At 43.6% G+C, this 22,197-nt stretch overlaps 2 protein-coding genes and 1 pseudogene across 2 annotated transcripts; 2 read left to right on the forward strand and 1 right to left on the reverse strand.

The window, feature by feature from the left end:
• Window positions 1–2,605: 2,605 nt before the first annotated feature.
• Window positions 2,606–3,951, forward strand: LOC4327561 (uncharacterized). Its single transcript, XM_015784051.3, has one exon. The coding sequence runs from the start codon at window positions 2,867–2,869 to the stop codon at window positions 3,419–3,421; it is 555 nt and encodes a 184-aa protein (XP_015639537.1). The 5' UTR covers window positions 2,606–2,866; the 3' UTR covers window positions 3,422–3,951.
• A 7,829-nt stretch (window positions 3,952–11,780) lies between these two features.
• Window positions 11,781–13,814, forward strand: LOC4327562 (uncharacterized). Its single transcript, XM_066308898.1, has one exon. It carries the CDS (start codon window positions 12,634–12,636, stop codon window positions 13,162–13,164), a length of 531 nt encoding a protein of 176 aa, XP_066164995.1. The 5' UTR covers window positions 11,781–12,633; the 3' UTR covers window positions 13,165–13,814.
• On the reverse strand, window positions 11,789–12,436 carry LOC112937366 (uncharacterized; annotated as a pseudogene).
• Window positions 13,815–22,197: the final 8,383 nt, after the last annotated feature.

The raw sequence follows: 22,197 nt of genomic DNA on the forward strand, positions 1-22,197 counted from the left end.
ATTCCTGGCCCGGTCTAGTGTATAAATTCGCGTCACTGTGGGCCCCACGGGTGACGCAGGCGCACCCTCTACGGTATCGCCACGTCCACTGGGCCCTGGCCTCTGGCACACACCGTATGCTGGTTTCGGTTTGTTTGCGCTTTTCCATTAAATTAACGTTTCCTCGTGGACGCCAACCCACTCCTCCCGCTGCCTCCCCACATAATTGCTGGGTTCACGCCGTCCTGGTGCATATGGAAAGCCCAAGTTTTGGATTTAAACTAAGTAGTAGTACTCCACGAGGCCTAAAAAAATTAAGCAAATTTATTAAGCCAGGTTTCAGTCCTTGAGACACAGACTGTGGTCGTGTGATCAACTGTATTAGCCTGAGTGAAAATACTGTTATTTTCTGTAAATTGGTACTAGCAGGTTTTGTTTTAGGGTGGAATGTTGGATTTTTTAGAGTTAAATCCCAACGTGGCCCGTTTGTTTCAGTAACAAGTTATTGAAGAGGTTAAACTAAATATTTTAAGACATAAACTTAAGACCCCTTTAATTAGCAGGATAGAAAAAAACGCAAGAATTAAAAAGGTATGCTTCTTCAATTAATTATATAGAAATAAAAACACAGGAAAAGAAATATAGGAATCGTTTGACAGTGCCATAGAAGAAAAAAACAAATTAAAGAAAGGTTTACACAAAGATTATAGCTCTTACTATTTTATCTATGAAAGTGAAGCATCGGAATATAATCTTATAAAAAGTTTTCTTTCTTTTCTTATCAATTCAAAATAACATGTAGGAAACATTCTATAGGAATTTAAATGTTATAAAAATCCTTTGCCATTCCTTTGAATTAAAGGGGCCTTAACAAAGTATTCTTTTAGATAACATATTTTTTTAAAGCATGGAGTAAATAATCAGTTGAATAGCCAGAAAAGAACATGGCCAATTATATGGCTTGCTGAATATAGATATTGTTCATGAGAACTATAGATTAATATGAGCTTCTTTGCTGTTTTAGCCATGATATAGTCATGAACAACAATTAATTGTCAATTTAAGTTTCGTTCTAATTTCATTTTGTTAATGTTAACGGTATATTAGTTACAACAAATAATAACAGATCTCTCAGTCACTCACTGAAAAGCTGCTCTATAAGTGAATGAAAAACATAATGCATATAAGCTAGTCATATATACTTTTTTTTCGTTGCGATTATATATATAAGCTACCGATTTGTGTAATACACCTATATACTACTCCCTCCGTTTCATGTTATAAGATGTTTTGACTTTGATCAAAGTTAAACTGCTTCAAGTTTGACTAAGTTTATAGACAAATATAATAATATTTACATTACCAAATTAGTTTTATTAAATTAATAATTAAATGTATTTTTATAATAAATTTATCTTGGGTCAAAAATATTACTATTTTTTTCTATAAACTTTGTCAAACTTAAAACAGATTGACTTTAACCAAAGTCAAAACATAACCTGAAACGGATGGAGTAACTAGTAATATTAAAAAGAGAGTAGAAGATAACCCTTCATGCATAAAGGTATCCTTTAGCAATTAGTAGTGAGTAAAAAAAAATTGAAGTTCGCCAAAGCACTGCATAGCACTATAATCCAATCATACATGTGCATTAATATATTTTTTTATGTTATCATATCTGAATCAGAACATGTTCCAAGCATGTTGACCTACGACATGTCTGTTGAAAAAAAAGACATAACATGCATGCACAAATAGGGTAATTGAGTCAATTTTTAAAAGACAATTGAATCACAATATTTTCTTTATTTTTTAAAGAAGACTTAATTCATATGGCAAATCATGGCACCTTACGAATAATTTAATCAGTCGTTCATCGAATTTTATTTATTTTTACATATGTTACAAATATATTACACGCGCAAGAGATTAATTCCATGTGTGCTAAACAAGGTAATCCACTAATCCTAATGATAATACCTTAATCCTTACTTTCATCTATCAAACTAACATTCCTGTCAGTCAAAAACATCTCTTTACGTGCAGAGTCAACTCATACCCAAATCCAATATCATTTTACTCCACCAAAAACTAACCTAAGGATTAATAATCAAATTTAAATCTTAATCTCATTATCAATTCCTTCGTGTAAACTCCCAATCCCCTCTCGAGTTATCAAACAAGCCTTAAAAGGAAAAGAAAATAAGGAAAACGAGAGTAGCTCAATTGATTATTGTTACTCACGATAGATCGACTCGCTGAAATAAATCATAGACTTATCATATGTACGTGTTCGTATTTTAAACTCTCTTTTTTTTTCAGTGGTAGATATAGTATCACCGAATAATCCTCCATAAACTATCATATTGATGGCTTTGTTAATCTCAAGATATGCTGATGTAAGCGTGTTTACATCAGCGTCTCTGTTTGATCAGCCATTCATAGAAGCGACTAGTGAGAGAGGCGGCGGGTGGATCTAGCCGAATCCTGCTCCCCCCAATTTCCCCGTCATCCTCCTCTTCCCCCCGTTCTCTCTTCCCCAAGTCCCACAGCGAACTACGGAGTACTCCTACTCGCAAGGAGGAGCAGGAGGAGCCCCGTCGTCCCCCCCTTTCCTTTCTTCCCCACCCATACGCCACATCCATCCGTGGCTTCCGTCCCCCGAGTTTACTACTGCTCCACGACGCCCCGCTCCCATCCACACCCGCAACCACCTCGCTCGCTAAAAATCCCCACGATTTGTCCTCACATGGCCACGCCCAGAACGGCCGGAACTAGCCCTCGCTCTCGTCGTCCTACTCCAGATTGCCGCTGCTCGACGGAGCCAGATCGTCGGTAGGGAGGAGGAGGAGGAGGAGGTGGTGGTGGTGGTGGTGGTGTGGGGGTGATGGATCGGCAGAGGCAGCAGAGCTCCAGGGGCAATGCTACTGCAACGAGGGGTGGTGGGTCGTCGGGGAAGGGTGGTGGTGGTGGTGTCGGGAAGGCGGCGGGGAAGAAGCCGATCAAGGTGGTGTACATCTCCAACCCCATGCGGGTCAAGACCAGCGCCGCCGGGTTCCGCGCCCTCGTGCAGGAGCTCACCGGCCGCAACGCCGACCCTTCCAAGTACAGCCCCCGCGCCTCCGCCGACGACGACGACGGCGGCGGCGGCGGCGGCGGCGGCGAGCTGGCCGCCGCCAGTGACGGCGCGGGAGAGCCCGGGCCCGGCGCCGCCGCGGCCTCGCCCGACACCGGCGCCGCAGCCGCCAGCGACGCCGCCGACGCCCTCGTGGCGGCGGGTCATCCGGCGGCGGCGACGTTCGACGACGAAGGCGGCGGTGGCGGCGGGGGATACTACGACGACGACGACGACGACATCTTCAGGTCGCAGCTGCTGGACACCAGCTACTCGGTGTTCTCGCCGCCGACGCTGCTCTACGACCACCCGCACAGCAAGGTGTAGTGACCCACCCACCCACCCCGATCCCGCCATGAGGAAGACCACCTTGCTCGATCGCTGTGTGTATTGCATGAAATTGCATGTGTGTGTGCTAGCTTCAGTGTGCCGCTCGATCCCTTAGCCTAGCTCAACATCACAATTCGTTTTGTCGCATATTACTACATGCCTCGAATGATTTTTTTTTTTAAAATGAAGGCAAAATCTTAGCCTGCGCTGCCGCTAGCTGTGTTGTGTGTATGGTACTGTGGACGGACGCCACACACCTGGGGGGTAAATTTAATTATTTGGTGTTTTTCGTGTTCTTCTTCCTTTTTTTGATTTCCCCTCACTCTCTTCTTGATCTTCTCTATTGATATCAATGGCTGGTTAATTAATTGTCGTCTTCACTGCTGGCTCCACTGTTAATTTGCAACTTTGCAAGTGATGAACTGATGATGCAATGCTCGTGTCTTCGCCATCGATATATCATGATGATCGGCGGCCAGCTACGAGCTGATGCTAGTATATATTTATTTCCAGATCTTTTTTTCTTCGATCCAAGATGTTATTGGCTACTACTGTTCCTCTGATTTATGGTCACATTTTTTTATTTCTTTCTGTGCGGTTCTTTCTTTTGGCATGGTTGAGCTTGCAATTGATAGCTGGAGCATCGGTTCGCCAATCAGCAGTCACCACCACACTTCGGGTGGGTGCTGTGCTGTGTGCTGCCATGCCATGCCACTGCTAGAGTGGTAGCGTGCCAAACAGTAAACACACTACTTCGCACTGCAATAATACTACTACTGCACTCGCCTGGCTAAGGCAGCGACACCGCAAATCTATATCAGTAACTCCTAATTAATCAGCAACAACGTGCTACTCATTCATTAATTAACCAGTTATAAACCACTATGATATGAATAGGATGACGGCCTCGATCGATCACTCTAATTTCATTTCGTTTTCAGTCTCTAATTAATATATATACCAGTAAATAAGATCGGCTTGAAATTTAAAGACCACTTTCATCAGGAATATAGTGGACATGCATATATTCATGAACACATCTTATCTATCTTTTCCCTTCAAATTCATTAGTTATATATGCATGGGATGGACACAAGATCAAAGAAAAGCAAGTGTTGCGAGCATATTCTAGCTAGCGTTGCAATTATCATATATGGACACCCCTTCATTTTCATGGCGAATACCACTGCACTAGAGGGCCTCAGGAATTTCCCCTTTTTGTTTTACCCGTGAAGAAACTGAAGAATTCGAATTCCAGTCACAACTTCCAATAGGAGAAGTGGACATAATTAAAAACAATCCATCTCTTTTTGTTCTTCTATCACCAGTCAACTGTACATAGCATACAAGATTGAAGCCTTGTGACATTCAAACTCTAGTACTAATATTAATTGTAGTCGATCATCAGCTGTGGGCCAGGAGACACAACGCAATATACGGGGCCAGGTATATATACTGCAACAGAAGTGTAAGAAAGTGACAACATTGTGTTGGCTTCTACTAGCCCCTACAGTCCAGATAATGATTTCGTTATGAACAGTACATGTGAATAATGGATTTGCCTCTCGCACTTTGTTAGTGTTTGTTGGATGGTCAAGTTTGGAACCGCGAGTTACAACTTACAAAAAGCAACCATAAGTTTCACTAATTATGCACATTTTGATCTTCAAGGTCCTTAAAACACTCATATATAGCACTACCATCCAACCTTTCGTTCATGATTCTTCTGGTTTCATATTTTGGCTTGTTTGATTTGTTCATTTTTGTTCTTCCATTCTTCCACATTGTTATTTGCTAGGCAAAGATCTTTTTTCTCGTAAGCTTGATTTCAGTTATTTTGGTTGATTTGTTTTTCCATTCTTCTATTTCATTTGTTTGACAATATACTGCTTCATGGGTGTATTGCTTTGTGCTGTTGGGTTCCCACTTTGATTCTTGGTCATTGCTTATATTACCCTTGTACTTAATATTTTGTTAGGCTTGTTTACCTTTCGTTTTGTTTGACATTCGCTACTTGATGGCCCGCATTGTGTTATTCCTTGATGTTGGAATGATCCAAAATTAACACCTTTCTATCTTACTATCCTAGAACATACTCATATAGGTATAACAACTATACATGCATACACGTGATGAACTGATGCGTAATAACGCAACTAAATTAGCATATTAATCCAGCGGAATTTAGTTGTGTGGCTTAATTTGATCTTTTCTGCTCACATATAGGTTGTAGCATTGTGATTTCCATGCATGTTGTGCTAGCTAGTTGATCTTTTTTATATGTACTCAATTTATTTCTCTTCTCCCGATATATATTGTCCCAACAATATCTCATTTTTCTTGAATCAATGCTGCTTTCTCGTTCAATGTTTCCTCTTTTGCTTCCACTGTGTGTACAAGTCCCAATTTGTGTACTGCATGCTTATAATTAAAGGGCCTTCTTCGATCAACATTTACATCCTGCAATCTGTATATGATTTGGTCTATTTTCCTTTCTCTTTAATTTACTTTTGAGACAGACATTATATTGTCATGGCGTAACTTCCTTAATTCTAACATTTCAGTACATCGTGTTTACTTGTCTCCAAATTTTATGCAATGTGATAAAAAAAATAGTTGCCCAGATGTTATATGCAAACATACTATCCAATGTCTCTACTTCTGTCTAATAGTAACACGCTAAGGGGTAGGGTGACAACTTGTTGATTTAAACTTGTTAGGACATTAATTAGTCCACAGTCTTTGAGCACATGCATGCATGAGTCCATCACATACTTGCATTTTCATACATATGTATGCATTATATTTGAACCAACACTTTTCTTAGCTAGCTAGCTCAGCTGCTTAATTTACTAATTAAGATGACACTTCACATGCATACTATTAGAACTTTAGTTTATACAAACTATCACCACACAAGAAAATCAATAACTTTTTGGAAAAGGCTATAATACTAACTTTTTCTTACTAAATTCTTACTAACACTGACGTGTCATGATATGAGTGCATCTAGATTTTTTATAACTTTCATCTACTTAAATCAAACAGTTGAGATGATTGTTAGTAAAAGTTTAGTAAGAAAAATTTAGTACGCGTAGCATTGCTCTAACTTTTTTTGCATATATGTTTGAGAAATCTTGGGTTTCTATGCAACTCTCTTAATTAGTTACTACTTCTAAATTCATTCCATTGTTTTCTTTTAGATTTCATTACTACTCTCTCCTAGAGAGGAAGCTCTAAGTCCGTTTTAATGTATGGTTCTTTGGTAAAATCCTATTTGTCATGTTGATTTTGGTATTTCAATCAACTAAATATTTTAACATCTTTTCGTATGTATGTTTGTGGGTGTACTTTGGGTCCTACCCTGGCCTTTCTTTTTCTTTAATACACAATGTCCATATTTTTTTTGGTAAAAGAAATATATTATAACATGCCATAGTAAAAGAATGTATATTTTTTATTAAATATGTTAGGTTCACTTGTTTGCTTATTTTTATATATGGTATTAACTTGTTTGAACCAATATCAGACTATTTTCATAATATCAGAAAACCATCATGGAGCATTTTGTAAAAGTTTCAAGAGCATTGGTGGTGTAGATTCACGGCCACTACCACCAGAGCCTTTTAAACGAGTATAGATGGTACACAACTCTCCTGTCTGTTTGAGAAAAAAAGAGTAAAGTCCATCACCGGTCCCTAAACTTATACCGCTGTGTCATCCCGGTCTTTAAACTTGCAAATCGAACGTTCAGGTCCTCAAACTTGTTTGACTGTGTCATCTCGGTCCCTAAACTTGTAGATCACTCGTTTAGGTCCTCCAACTTGTTCAGTTGTGTCACTCCGGTCCCTAAACAGGACGGTCTAAAAACTTTATATCAAAAAATAATTCATAACTTTTTCATGTGAACTCTAATAAAGACAAACTTTATATCAAAATTGTAGCTCTCGACGCGACCTACAACTTTGTAGTTGAAAAGTTTTTGAATTAAAACTGTTTAGGGTCCCAAGATATTGTTGCATGTTTATAGATTTTGAAATTTTAATTTTAAAATTACATTCTGGGACAAAAAAATGACTTAGAATAAAAAAAATTCAACTACAAAGTTGTAGATCGTGTCGAGGGCTACAAGTTTGATATAAAGTTTGTCTTCATTAGAATTCATATGAAAAAGTTATGAATTATTTTTAAATATAAAGTCTTCAGACCGTCCTATTTGACCCAGATGATATTCAAATCCAAGTTTAGGAACCGGGGTGACACAACTGAACAAGTTGGAGGACCTAAACGAGTGATCTGCAAGTTTAGGGGCCGGGATGACACAGTCGAACAAGTTTAAGGACCTGAACGGTCGATTTGCGAGTTTAGGGACCGGGATGATACAACGGTTCAAGTTTAGGGACCGGTGATGGACTTTACTCAGAAAAAAAAATAGCATCGAGTTTAACATGTCTATAAGAGAGTAGATACATTCTATAGAGACATTAAATTTTACCAGAACCATAGTGAACCAAGAGAAAAAATATATATATTTTCTCATGCTATTACGAATACCTAAACTCAAGACCTCTTGAAAAAAAATCATTTTTATCCACATGGCACTAAGCATCTCAACCTCATGTTATTACTAAAACATATGTGCCTTGTGTTACTTATAGTTAATTACTTATCATATATTAACATTTTATAAAATGTCTCTTTGTGTCTAGAGACAATTCATCAAAAGGCATTTATGATACCTTTTAAAAAAAATCTACCATATATTAGCATTTTAGCTTCTTTGTTTCTAGAGACGATGGACCAAGAGCTATTTATGAGGTACTTTAAAAATGTCTTTATGTCGCATTTTTGTTGTAGTATCCACAAAAGTAGTTTGATTAGTTTGCTTGAATAGTTATTGTTATGTGTCTTATCTATTAGTCAGTCATATTTATTATTACATCGATCATCCCATATTTGTTAAGAGAGTGATTTTATGGTTCTTAAGAGGCACTTCCTCTATTAATAAATATTTAACTTTACGATAAAATTTAGCTAAACTCTGTAAGATTCTGACCATCAGTTATGTATTAGAATATGTTCATAAAATTTAATAAGTTTATAATATGATGATAGTATTTTTTTAGACAAATCTACGTATATCATTTCTTTTGTTTTAAAATTAAGCATTTTGGAAACTGTTAATGGTTCGAGTGTTAAAAGTTTCAATCGAATCCTGTCTTAAATGCAAAATATTTATGACCAAACAAAGTACGTAAAATATCTCTTCTTAGGATGTCCTTTTAACATCCCAAAGTCATTACATTAAATATATCTTGTTAGGATGGCCTTTTAACATCACAAAGTCATTACATTTAAGATCAAGAAAATACCCCCAAAAGATTTTCTCTTAGCCATATGGGGACATGCTATCTCACACATACAGAGGCTTTGTTATCATATGCCATGTTTTAACCTGTACTTTAGAGGAATTAGAGGAACACAAGGTGAGGGGCCTTTTTTTTTAAAAAAAAAAGAGAAAAAAAACAGAGTTCGAACCAGTTGGTAGCCTAGCCTCACAGTTGCAGGACTTACCACCAAACTACAAGCACATTCTCAATGGTCTCTATATATGAGGGCATATCCTGATCATTGGGAGTAAAGAAATAATCTTAGGCTATATTTGGCACTCTCTTTTTCAGTTTCTACTTCCTTGTTTTTCGTTCACGTTTCCTGCACTGCTAAAAGATATATTTTTTAAAAAATATATATATAGGAAAGTTGATTTAGAAAATTATATTAATCTATTTTTTAAGTTTTTATCTAATACTTAATTAATCATGTACTACTGAGTTGTTTTTGTTTTATGTGCATGCGAGATTAGTTCCCAAACCTCCATGCTGAACACTAATACTCTTTTCTTTCACTTAGCCACCAATGTTGCCTGGCCACGCATCGCTGTTGTGTTTACCTGTTATCTTAGGGAATCAAACTAGTACTACTTACCAGGGAGGGAACTAGCTAGCTAACTCAAATGTACTGTTCATACACATGGGTAAAAAAACAATCTGGTGATAAAAAATTACAAAAAATAAGGAGAGATAAAATCATCACCAAGATCTATATACCTTATAAATGAATACCTTATGCAGTGGCTGGAACAAAGTTATTCCTTTGTCTACAAAAAGTTTATGTTCTTTCTAAAAACAAAACTAAGACGGGCAAAAGCTTTGTCAATGTGTATATTTATAGAACATGGGCAAATACAAGGTGCAAACAATATTTACAGGGTGTGCTGAAAAAAGGAAAAAAAAACCTATGGAATCTTCTCCAAAGGAGGTAACTCTATAAGGCCGGTGGCCCCAGCTTTTGTCCAGGCTCTTCCCTCGTCTTTGATCTTCACTAAAAAAATAAATTTCTTAACCACTCGTCATCAATATTACATTCTTACTTGTATCTTTTGAAACTCTGCCTACTAGGCTTTTGTCTAGGCTCTTCCCTTGTCTTTGATCTTCACTAAAGAAATAAATTTCTTAACCCCTCATCATCAATCTTATATTCTTAATTACTTGTATCTTTTGAAACTCTGTCTACTAGTTGTATATGTCTTTTTAGACGCACTCCGTCCAGTCTTTTGTATGGCATTGATTTAAGTGATAAGAAACTAGTAATGCAATACTCAGAATGTAGTGGTATAGGTCTTGCGAACTGTGCATAATTACTTCTCTAGTACATGATCACTGTTTCTGATCAATATTACTGCCTTTCAGTAGTCATTTTATAGTACCGAGAAGATTGCATTTTACCTGAACCCTGAAATTACCCTACAACTTGATTGTGTTTTCTAATTATCAACAGCACAATCTTCTGAACAGTGTAATTGAAATAGCAGTTCTTTTTTTTTAATAAACTCGGCACTAACTTCTGGAGAAGCTGAAATACCAGTCTGTTTTTCTCTTTTTGTGAACGGACAATAGCAACCTTAATATGCAGATTCTTGGAAATTATTAGTTGACTAACTAAAGCACGGTACAAAAAATATACATCTTATAACACTGGTTTACTGTTTACCAATTCAGCTGAATTACAATGAAATATTAAAAGTGGTAGTGTAATCATTGGTTAACAGTGCAGTTTTTTCTTGATATTGACGTGTACGCACACTAATCCTTCGCATGCACTAACTAAAACTGCTGTGCTGCTAGTTGTAGTTAAGTTGTCGTTTACTGCCTGTGATTTCTGAACAGCAATTGATGTGCTGAATCTGCTGATCCGACACGCTCACTACAATGCTGCTAGATGTAGTTAACTTGTCGTTTACTGCCCGTGCAGAGCTTCTTCTTCTTCTTTTTTTTTTTTTTTTGAGAACTCGTAGTACAGAGCAATTGATGTGCCGATCCGACATGTTCATTACTACAGTAACCAAAACCATACTATGTGGTCATCTCTGTGTGGTTTTCAAATGGCTGAAGTAATGTGACTGTTGGTTCTGAATCTTGTAGGAGTATACTGTACATTTCGAATGAGTTCTAACTATGCATAGATAAAATAGAACCTTATTTGCGTGCTTGTTGACTTATTATTGTTGTTACGGAACTTCAGTTTATTAGCTAAAATCAAAATTAATTGTTTCTCCAAATAATTAGGAGTTTGGCGTTGTTGTTCGTGAAGAGTTTATTGATTTCAAGATCCTTAGTACTAGTACTAAATGTGTTGTTATTAATTGTTTTCTGAGACATTTGAATATGCTGCTGTTTGGAAACTCAAAAACGTATATACTGAGATATGTGCGTGTATACATGAGATATTGGTTATCGTCAGATAACGACATTGTTGGATAGTATAGGAGAGAAATACTGTGTAACGTGGGACACATTGTATTGAGCCTCAGGGGGCCGATATATATAGGAGTACATGGAGAGGAGATAAGGAAGGATTACAGATATGGAAGGAATCCAAACAAACCAATCCTATCCTAATATGACTCTAACTACCATATACTCTAACATCCCCCCGCAGTCTAAGCGTGAGCAGCGCGGACACTTGGACTGGAGAAGAAACCGGCAAGAGTGCTCAATACGGATGATAGCCCTTTGTGCGTTGTCGACGTAGCCAAAGCGAAGGGTGCGAGGGAGCCGTGGTCGAGGAAGCCGTGCGTAGAGTAGCCGTGGTCGATGTAACTGAAGTCGGGAAGTTGATGTCGAGGTAGCCGAGCCGCAGGGCGCGCATGGGGCGCCGTAGAGTGGTCGTGGACGCACGGGAGGGGCGTCGTGGACCAAGGTGCGCGAGAACGCGCTGGAGACGAAGACGGTGACACAATCGCGGTAATCGTTGAGGAAGATGACGCCGAAGAGCCGATGTAGTCGAACCGTGAAGGACGAGACATCACACAGGGTTTGCCAGACCCCGGGACAACTCGGGACGAACGCGCGCAACGGTGTTGCCAGTACCGTGCGGGTGATGTAGGGGACCACCATGAATCATACACCAATGTCGGAGGAGACTAGCAGAGAAGGCCTCCGAGACGGTCGCGGCGCGAGAACGGCGTAAAGGGAGAATTGCCGGAGCAGCACACAGTTGCCGGAGAAGTGCGAAGTGTAGTCGAGGAAGATACGCGACGCTGGCGATGAGTCATGCTGGACGAAGTAGAAGGCGAAGTAGTGGGACCAACGGCCTGGACGGCGATGTCGGTAGCCATGTAGAGGTAGCTGGACCACCGGCCTAGAGTGGCGACGGTGGCAACTTGGAGATGCGGCGGCGATGCTCGAAGTAGAGGAAGAAGACCCTGAGCGGCTGACGATGACTAGTGTGGACGACGAGGGTGTCGATGTGCAAACGGCGATGAAGACGACGAAAGCGGCGAAGCTGCGGTCCGAGAGGACAACACAGCTGTAGCTCTATGTCGATGCAGCGGCAAGAAGTCCACGGGCAGTGGCACTATGGCCCGAGGGGGGGCGACGCAGCGGCAACCCAAAGCTTAATGGCGTAGACGCGCAGTTGAAGACGATCGGCGGTAGAAGTCATCATGTCCATGCGCTTAATCGGGTGATCAAGCCGAAGTCGCGCTCAACGAGACGAGAAAGTCAAAGCTGAAATCGATGCCGATGTCGGAGACGCGAGGATGTCGACGAGGCGGTGGGCGACGCAAACCCGTTCTCAGAACGGGAAAAAAAATTGATACAGTAGCATGCAGTGGTAGTCCACAGTAGAAGCCAAACTCCACGTCTCCCATGGTCCATGGACCAAGTTCACACAGTCCTGAGCCCGTGAATAACTTGCTCATCCCCAATCTCTCACTTCATTGGCATGGAGCAGACGAACAATCAACGTGTCCACCACCTCCGACAGAGACAGAGCGGGGGGAGGGAGAGCGCCAGGCGGTGGGCGTCGAGGCCAGCGAACGGATGGGAGGCGGTGGTGGAGATGAGCTGTCGGCGCAGCCAAGGAGACGACCTCGAGGTGGTAGCCGCCGGTGGAGCAGCCGAGGCCGGCAGCCCGGCAGACAGCAGAAAGCGGCGCCCCGTCGGCCAGGCCGGCGGCTGAAGGCGGAGGGCGTGCGGTGCCGGCCGATGGTGGCATGCTCCAAGCGGCAGTCCGCCAGATCGGCGAGGAGTCCGGGCGGAGATGGCGACGACAGCGAGGCCGGCACTCGGCTAGATGGGATCGACCGCAACGACGACGACCTCGACCGCAACGACGACGACCTCCAGATGACGACTGCCAGATGGTTGCGTGGATGGTGGAGAGGGCGTCGACAGTGAACGGCGGCCTGCGAGCGTAGGCGGCGGAGGCGGCCGCCGAGGAGGAACCGGCAGGGACGTGTCCCCCGTACTCTGTGCCGCGCCAACGACGCCACGACGACCATGGCAACGCCGGCGCCCGGTGGAGCTTGATGAAGATGGCGCCGGTGGCGTCGGGGCGGTCTTGCCCCAGGTGAGGCCGACGACCAGCGGGCGGCGCGGCCTACCGGCGACGTCGGGGTGCTGGTGGAGATCGGGTCGGCCATGCCCTCCAGATCGGCGATGACGATGTGGATGGTACGATGCTACTGACTTCTTCACGATGACGCGAAGACGACTCGACGATGCCGAGGAGATCGAGATCGATCTCGGCGGCGAAGCACAAAGAGAAAAAAAAACAAAAAACGGGTGGCCGCCCCCGGGAGATCGCTATTCCCGGGGGCAGCGGCGGCGAAAGCGTGAGAGCGGCGCTAGATCGCCCGCTCTGATACCATGTTGGATAGTATAGGAGAGGAATACTGCGTAACGTGGGACATATTGTATTAAGCCTCAGGGGACCGATATATATAGGAGTACATGGAGAGGTGATAAGGAAGGATTACAGATATGGAAGGAATCCAAACAAACCAATCCTATCCTAATATGACTCTAACTACCATATACTCTAACATCCCCCGCAGTGGAAGGGAGGGGAGGAGGGGGAGGAGAGAGGGGAGGAGGAGATGGGGTGAGAGAAGAAGGAAGAGAAGGATGGGAGGAGAGAAGGAGAGAAGAAGATAAGATGGAGATGGCTGGATGGGAGAAGAGGAGATAAGGATGGAATTAATAGAAGACTTTGCATGCGCGCGTGGATAGAGGTTTTGTTTTACCGGTTGTTTAACAACCGGGACTATAAATCCTAACTTTAGTCCCGGTTGGTGTTACCAACCGGGACTAAAGTTAGGATTTTGTGATCTTTACTCCCGGTTGGTGGAAAGTTAGGATTTATAGTCCCGGTTGTTGTTACCAACCGGGATTAAAGATCACGGGAGGGCCTGACAGCCCCTGACAACATACCAACCGGGACTAAAGATCAAATATGCCCACTATAGCTACCAACTGGGACTAAAGATCATCTTTAGCCTCGGTTTTTAGTGGAATCGGGACTATTGTGGATTTTGGTCGACCGACCAAAGATGGTTTCTCCACCAGTGTAAATTAACATATTTTAAGATTGATAAAATCATCACATGTGTAACAAGTTATAAATATGAACACCTGCTATATCATATATAGGAATTGAAGTTGGGTAGGCTGGTTTCACTCCAAAAGAATTTAATCGCTCGAGTTTGCACAGTTATTAAGACATTCGCATTCGGAGATAGCATTTGTGCAAATAACCGATTTTCATATGCTCTCGATCGTATGTGGCTGAGAAAACGTCTGAACAAATGTTTCTTTTTTGGGAAAATTGGAACTATGCCATTATAATTTTACAAAATTTGAGATATGCCATCCTGACCCACATGTCATTGACTCATGTGGGTTCTACATGTCATTGAGATACCGATAGTATATCTCAAACTTTGTAAAATTATAATGGCATGGTTCCAAATTACCCTTCTTTTTTCACCATTGCAGCGAGCAGCCGAGCACGAAGTTTATTTTTGTTAGGTCGTTCACTTATTTTTACACAATTATAATTAAGAGCGCGCTAATCGAACAAATAGCATAGGGTTGCATCATTGGTCCCTGGAATAAGTTCACCTGATGTCCCTCAATTAATTTTACATAGAGTCTGTTTGAGGTCCCCTAACCGTAATACCAGAAATGTGTACATCTGAACTATGTAAAACCGTTCAAAAAAACGTCCCAAGGTAGTATAGACACCCGGTTTCGCTGGCGTGGCATCCTAGTCAGCAAAAATAAAATATAATAAATATGTGGGGCCCATATGTAAGTGCGAGAAAACGGTATAGGCCCCACCCTTTCTGTTCTTTTTCTCTTCTCTTCTCTCCTTCTCTCGAGCAGGCGCGGCGGAAGACTTGGCGTGAGGCAGCCGACGACGGAGCAGGAGCGACGGCAGGGGGAGAGGTGGAGAGAGACGGCCGGCACGACGGCGAGCTCGGCGGCGGAGAGGAACGGCGCGCGGCGCGGCGGAGGAGAGAGGAGCGGCGCGCAGAGCAGGGGCGGTGCCAGCGGGAGAGGCGGAGAGAGACGGCCGACCTAGGTCTTCCGGTATGCTACTCCATGCGCACGGCGGTGGGTGGGACGGTGGATGCCCATCACGAGCGCTGCCGACTCTACGCACGCCATCAACCCCACCGACCTCGTCGCGCCCTCCTCCATCCCTTCACCGATGCCGTTCGCGCCCTCCCACCGCTACCGGCCTTCTTCGCGCGTGACGGCTGACCCCAACTGAGGCCGCCTCGTCGCCACCCCCATAGCCGTGCTGTGTCGCCGTCGCCTCCTCACCGCCCCAGCTGTCACCGCCTCCCCAGACTCGACCTCGGACATGTGGTGGGGAAAAAAGTGAAAGAAGTGGGCGTTGACACGGTGGGCTACACGTTGAGCGGCGGGGGAGAGGAGAGTCATCAAAGTCTGAGTCCATACACTTGCTAGCTAATACTGGATCGTCAAAGATCTGATTATATTTCCCTTATATTCTCCTCGTCCAGGGGACTCTTTAAGTTGATTTGTTCCCCTACTCTCCGGTAAAGCTCCTCAGAAATTGCTTTTAGGAAAGATGCGTGTTCGGCCGCATAAGCCAGATAAATTGAAGAAGAAGGGGCAGCCCCTCCGGACGCTGCAGTTGTTCCGCGGTGATACGGACTCGACCCGCTCCTACCCACCCTGGGGTATCATAGCATGTCGGGAATCGAGGGGGGACATACTGGATGGATGAAACTGAACACTGATGGAGCACTGAACTTGCAGGATGGAGTTGTGGGTGCAGGAATTGTTGCACGGGATAATACAGGAAACAACTTTCCTCTTCTTCCAGCATTCTTCTACTGTCCCATGCAAAGAAATATATATCGATATCGGCAATGCTTCAAGAACTCAACATACATGCGCCATAGTGCCAATGATCTCCTTTACCAACTGTTCTGCCCGTTGCTAGTGTTAAGCTTCCACATTCACTCCCAGGCCGCTGATGAGACCGTCACTTTTCTATTCAATTACCTAGAAAGAAGGCGCGTGCGTCAATGTTTTGTCTTTCACTTAATGAATCACGCGTTTTTCAAAGCATTACTCTTCCTGAGTGCGGGTTCGGTGATTCATGCCATGTCGGATGAGCAAGATATGCGGAAGATGGGGGGCTTGCCTCCTCCTTTCCTTTGACCTATGCCAGCCCAGAAAGATTGAAGTGGTCGTATTTCTGTTTCCAAAGTAGGATCCGCGGAATGTGCAGAATATCTAGTCGAGTTCGCAGATTTGACTGAACATAGATAAACTATAAGAACTGGATGCGGTTAAGCATACCATTTCGGACTGAGCATTCTACTTCCCCCTATTGGACATTCTCCTTCCCCCCTATTGGCGACCATGAAGAATGGATTTTTTCTTATCTTTCATGTGAGACACACGTCCTACGAAGCAATATGAGATTCTCAAAACAGGGAAGGCTACGGACGCAACTAGGTAACAATCCCTCGCTACCTGTTGCTGTGGTCGGCATTCCTACGTGCTCCGACTGATCCCCACAGGAGATTATATGAGGGGTCTTGGAAAAGATACTTTTAAGGCCGACCACTACATAGGAGCGATAGGAAGCCAAGCCGTCAAAAGGAAAGGCGAGCAGCCCTCTCCACAACCTAGTAGTTGATGGGTATGGGGAGGGGAGAGAAGAGGGGATTTCGCAATGTGAGAATGAAATATGCAAAATAGAGTTCGTTGGTAAATGAACGACATGGTAGATGCTCACCATTTCAATGTCTATATCTGTGGTTCCAGAAGTGGAATTGCTATTCTCGATTCAGACAAGACACTGATTTGTTTACGAACCGCTCTTCATTTTATAGGATCTCCCATTCGTAGATTTAGGATCACAAGCCGATGCTTCACGTCGAAATGGGTTAGTCACCGCTCGATCAACTAGTCCCGGGATTGCATTCTCTACTGAACTAACTACTGCTTTCCCAGAAATGGGTTCTTTGCAAGAAAGAATTACTTCTACTAAAAAGGGATCTATAACTTCGATCCAAGCGGTTTATGTACCTGCGGACGATTTGACCGACCCTGCTCCTGCCACAACATTTGCACATTTGGATGCTACTAAAGAGCTGCGAAAGAAAAGCGTGACAAGCAAAGTCAAGTCTCCATGACTCGACGCCGAAGGATGAGATCTTGCCTATGCAGTAGGATGAACAGGAAAGTTTCCTTTCTTGCACTTTCATAACTCGTGAAATGCCGAGTTGGTATGAATTCCCCCAATTTGCGACCTACCATAGGATTTGTTATGTAAATAGGAAAGGAGAGTTTCAGAGGGTCGGAGTCCCACAAGCAAAGAAGGATTCGAAATATGACGTCGATGTGATCATAGTAGAATGGACGTTGAGAATGGGCCTGAACAGTTGGGAAATCCCCGGTCTCAAAGAGACAAGAGACATACCTTGGGTCTCTTTCTTGGGCGGGGCACCAAATCCATGTATCTTTACCGATTAACCAATTTCTTGACGCTGGGGTTGATCCTGCAAAATGAGTACTCGTGTAGATATTCCCAAGAGGATGGGAACGACTACTGCTGAAACGCATCGGACTGAAAAGGAGGGAGACTCTCAACCAGAGCCGTTAGCAGAGGCTTCACGAGTTTCAAACCTGTCTGTTAGAGGGGAGGAGAGTGACTTTCTCTTTTGAACCTCTTAAGCTGACTTGAAAAAAAAACGATCATCCTCTCGGACCAGCTACTGATCATCGTCTTGGTAAGCTATTGCCTCACCAACTAGCTAATCGAGGCTTATTCCTATTCCTTTTGCGAGCGCAATACTAATTGAATCCACTCCCCATGTGTGTGCTTCTGCACCTATCCGGGAAGTACTTGCATGCAGACCGGAGAGGAGGAAAACTTAGAATGTCGTCTTTTGAGACATAACCAGGGCCCCCTTGCCCAAATTGAAACGTTAAATCCACGACCTTTCTCCAATAGGGAATAGAGTTGTCTCATGTGTATGTACTATAAGCACTTCTTTACCTAAATGAAAATTACCGAAAGGAGTTAAATGGTGCCTTGCTACCGGGAGGGGCCGGGATACCGAACTTAGGTGGTGATTAGTGGTATAGGTCATCAAGCACATGGGAATAGGCCCTGCCCAAGCGCCCTCCCGAGATCGGACTCGAGGGAGGGTAAGACCGGAACGAGGTCTAGCCCGAGCGATCTTGTCTCACGGACTATCCCGTAGTGGTTCTGTGACTATCAATTGGATCTTGACTAGATTTTATCAAGAGTCGTTCCCGGTACTACTTGGTTATAGCTTCCTTTTTTCCATTTTGTTTAACTTGATCACGCAACATTTCTTTCTGCTTTGACCCAATTGATGACTTTGTCAAACTCCGTAGGCACCATCTTAAAAACTTCTCGGGATATGGAGTTTTTCGAGAAAAGGTCTAGACGGGGCGCTATCACTCTTTTCCAGGAAGTCAAACGTTGGCCTACGGTCAATAGAGTCATAAAAGCCACGGGATCCTTAGCGCCGCGTGTGTGTTGTGGGAAGGTCCTCCAAGAAAAAGAAAGAGGCATAGAAAGAGTGGCTAGTCTGCGCTCTTTGGACTTTTCAAACTTAGCGAACTAAAACATCTGGAGCGACTAGGCCGATCTTTTTTTATATGTTTTGGCCACGTCCGTTTCCGCTCCGAAGAGGAAGGTTTGGATCTTTCAATCTTATGTCGAGAATTGCTTAAACAATCCCAATCAAACCCTCTCCCAGTGGAAGAGCAGATAGCTACTATTTATACCGGAACGAGAGGATATCTTGATTCCTTAGAAATTGGACGTCTTGTTCGCCTCGGCCCAGCTTCCTTTCCGTACTAAGCCAATAGCGAATAACAAACTCTTTCCTGCTCCCTCGACCCTAATTAACTCCCATCCTGCCAAGCCTCAGCATTGCTTTATTTTTATACGATTTTTTGAGCAACTAGCGCGAAAGCCGTTGCGCGTTAGCGCATTCGGAACCAACCGATCCAGGGCCGTAACACAAGATCGACTTCCTTTTGCCTTCCCTTCTCTGGAGCAGTTATGTAGATAGGAGTGGTAGGAATCAGTCTCTCATTCGCTCCGCGAAGAAAGCGGGCTTTGCCCCAGCTACCGCTATCCTTGCCCCATCATTCCCTATTTCTTGTATATTGCTACTTGCTATGCTCCCGTTCCCTGGTCAAAAAAAAGACTTCCTTTTCTAACAGAAGAAATAACTAGACTTCTATAAGAAGATTTTGATAATCGTAGATCGTGGAGTCTACTGGACGCGGTTCAACTAGCAGAGACTCTTGGAAAAAATGGACTAAAAAGTCCCCAACTTAGCGTATTATGGGGGACCGTCAAGCAGCAGGCAAGACCGGATAGACGATATTTGTTTTGTTAACGAGGTTCGGTATCTGGCCTACATCCTCGAGAAATAGACCAACTAGAGGAGAGGAATCCTTCATGAATCGCCTTGCCAGAGGTTTCTGAACCCGTGGAACATCTGTTTGTGGGTGGTAAGCTTCATGTTCCGCTTTACATTTAGGCTGTGAAAAAGTTCTAGCCAAAAAAGCTTGTAAATATCGGCTGTGAGTTATGATGTGTGTAGGCAGCCAGAACCTAGAATACAGGGATTGTGATACTGAACACCCACACAATCTCGATTTGATTGAGAATCTAGGAGGATACTGATTGGCGCTCAAGAATGGCGTAGTTAATGTTATGATTTGCCAGCATTCTCAGCTGCTGATTCTCAGGCTGATTCTACTTGGTTGGTAGAAAATCTACTTATCCAGGAACAAGCGTAGGGTAACTTTTCCTTTTTTTCTCAGCTATGTGAAAAGGGAGAAAACTCGCTACACTTTATAGGAAATGAACTACTCTTCTACCGACGGATATCCTAAAGGCTATCCTCTGGTACCTCGGCCTTACGCTAACTCAAAACCAAACTAAAATGGGTTGATCGGAGCTATTCTCTAGAATTTTTGACCCAAATTGAGCGAAGGCGGCCACTTCGCGATATTGTGCCAATTCCAGTGCTCGAAACAGCCAATTCGCTCGTATAGCTAACGCAACCTATAGAGTTTGTAGCTTTCTACTTGGTAGGGACAGGGGTTCGTGGTAGACTTACTTGTCTATGCAGGCGTGAAACAATCTTCCTTTCCTCTGGACTTTGAGGCGGCCGGGCTGTGTTTCCCCAGCGGCCACCCAGTGGCGGCAGATTTGACCACAAGCAGCTTAGACCCAGTTGCTATGGGGAACAAAGGCAGAAATACAATAGATTCCTCCATTTAAGTGGTTCTCGCATCTTCACGGAGAATTCAATTTCACCGGGGAGCACAACGAACTTCGAAATAAGAGACTGAACTTACTGGTTGTTCATTCTGCGGAGCCCACCCAAAGGTTCAGGCCAACTTGCTTATTATGGGAATAGTTGATTCATTGTAAGGTTCAATCAGGCTGCATCTCAATATGCGCTTAACGGCTGTCCAGTGCAATGAAGTGGGAGCATGTAGATATTGGCAGCTTTTAGTAGTTTAGTCACCAATCAAAAAAGTAGCTAGGCTGAAGCCGAAGCACATTCCCTAGCGTACTAGCGTATGAGAGAAGCACATTCCCGTGGTCCGTTTCATCCTCTTTCGGCAAAGGAAGTTGGACTTTAGTTAGCTAAAAAAACAGTACCAGCAGCCTGTCTGTGCCCTTTGAGTCTATAGCCGCCAAATCTAGGCTTATCCGCCTGGGGCCACTGAAGGTAGACTGGGAGCTTTCTAAAGGCAAGAGAAAAGCTCCGATGGAGCCCTTGGAGCTACAGGGACACATTTCATATTGTAGTCCTGAACAGTACCACTCCCTTGTTTTAGGCTAACGAATTGTTGTCGAAGCGCTTCCCGAGACATCACTTTTCTTGATCGTACTAGTACTAAATTAGAGTTGATTGAATAAGGAAGGCTGACACGCTTCTCGGTTGTGTAGTCAGTTCTCGGTGGTGGTGCCTTCTTCTTTTTCTTAGAATAGAGACACATACATATTGACTTGTTGACTTGATTTGAGAATATACTTCATTTACTTTCTTTCATCGTTGACAGAAACTGAACTCAAGACAGACCTTCCAGCTTGATCTTATTGATGGATCATTCACTAGAACTACAGTGATCTGATACCTTCTTCCCTTGGTCTGGGTAGGTAGGTTATGTAGGCTACAATCCATGTTTCATCGTCCAATCTTCTCGATCGAACATATTGACATCAATACTCCTTTCCATGGCCATTCACAGCCCGCGAAGATCAACCACTCATGCCCAAATCCGCATCACAGACTAGGTATAGTTTTTTTTTATCATCATAACAATAATAAATTCAGTTGGATGCTCGAGTAAGATGATAGAGCTTCAGAATGCTATTGAGGCTATAGTAAGACAAGTTAAGGTTCCCACAGCAATGATGGCTTTAAAATATACCTCCCAGCCCTTCATCTCTAGGACGTCGGACTGTTCAAGCAGTACTATGCACCCCCACTTTGGTATACCCTCCTAAGAGGAGTACTTGATAGCAGGTGGTGGGTTTTTGGGGATAGTATGACTCGGTCCCCTGGACCGGTGAGTGCGAGCTGCTTTCAAGAAAAGCTGGAAAAGAGCCAAAGCTAGATGGAAGTCGCCACTGGACGGAGCCCTCCTGCTGGGTGGGCGCTTCCTTCGTCTATCGTATGTCTCGCTTGGAATGTGCAGAATGGAGTGCGCGTCGTTCCTCTTCCCCCTCTGGCTCGCCGGCCTCCCCTTCCCCCACTCCCACGGCGACCTCCTCTTCCCCCTCCGGATCGCCGGCCTCCCCTTCTCCCTCTTCCACGGGAAGTTGCCGCCGCCGCCGCCGTACGCGGTGGGGAAGTGAGCGGCCGCCGGTGT

Source organism: Oryza sativa, chromosome 1, assembly GCF_034140825.1.
Source record: "Oryza sativa Japonica Group chromosome 1, ASM3414082v1".
Lineage (NCBI taxonomy): Eukaryota > Viridiplantae > Streptophyta > Magnoliopsida > Poales > Poaceae > Oryza > Oryza sativa.

Bases quoted from the DNA above. Each gene is read 5' to 3' on its own strand.
- LOC4327561 (XM_015784051.3), top strand. From the start codon at position 2,867: ATGGATCGGCAGAGGCAGCAGAGCTCCAGGGGCAATGCTACTGCAACG.
- LOC4327562 (XM_066308898.1), top strand. From the start codon at position 12,634: ATGGTCCATGGACCAAGTTCACACAGTCCTGAGCCCGTGAATAACTTG.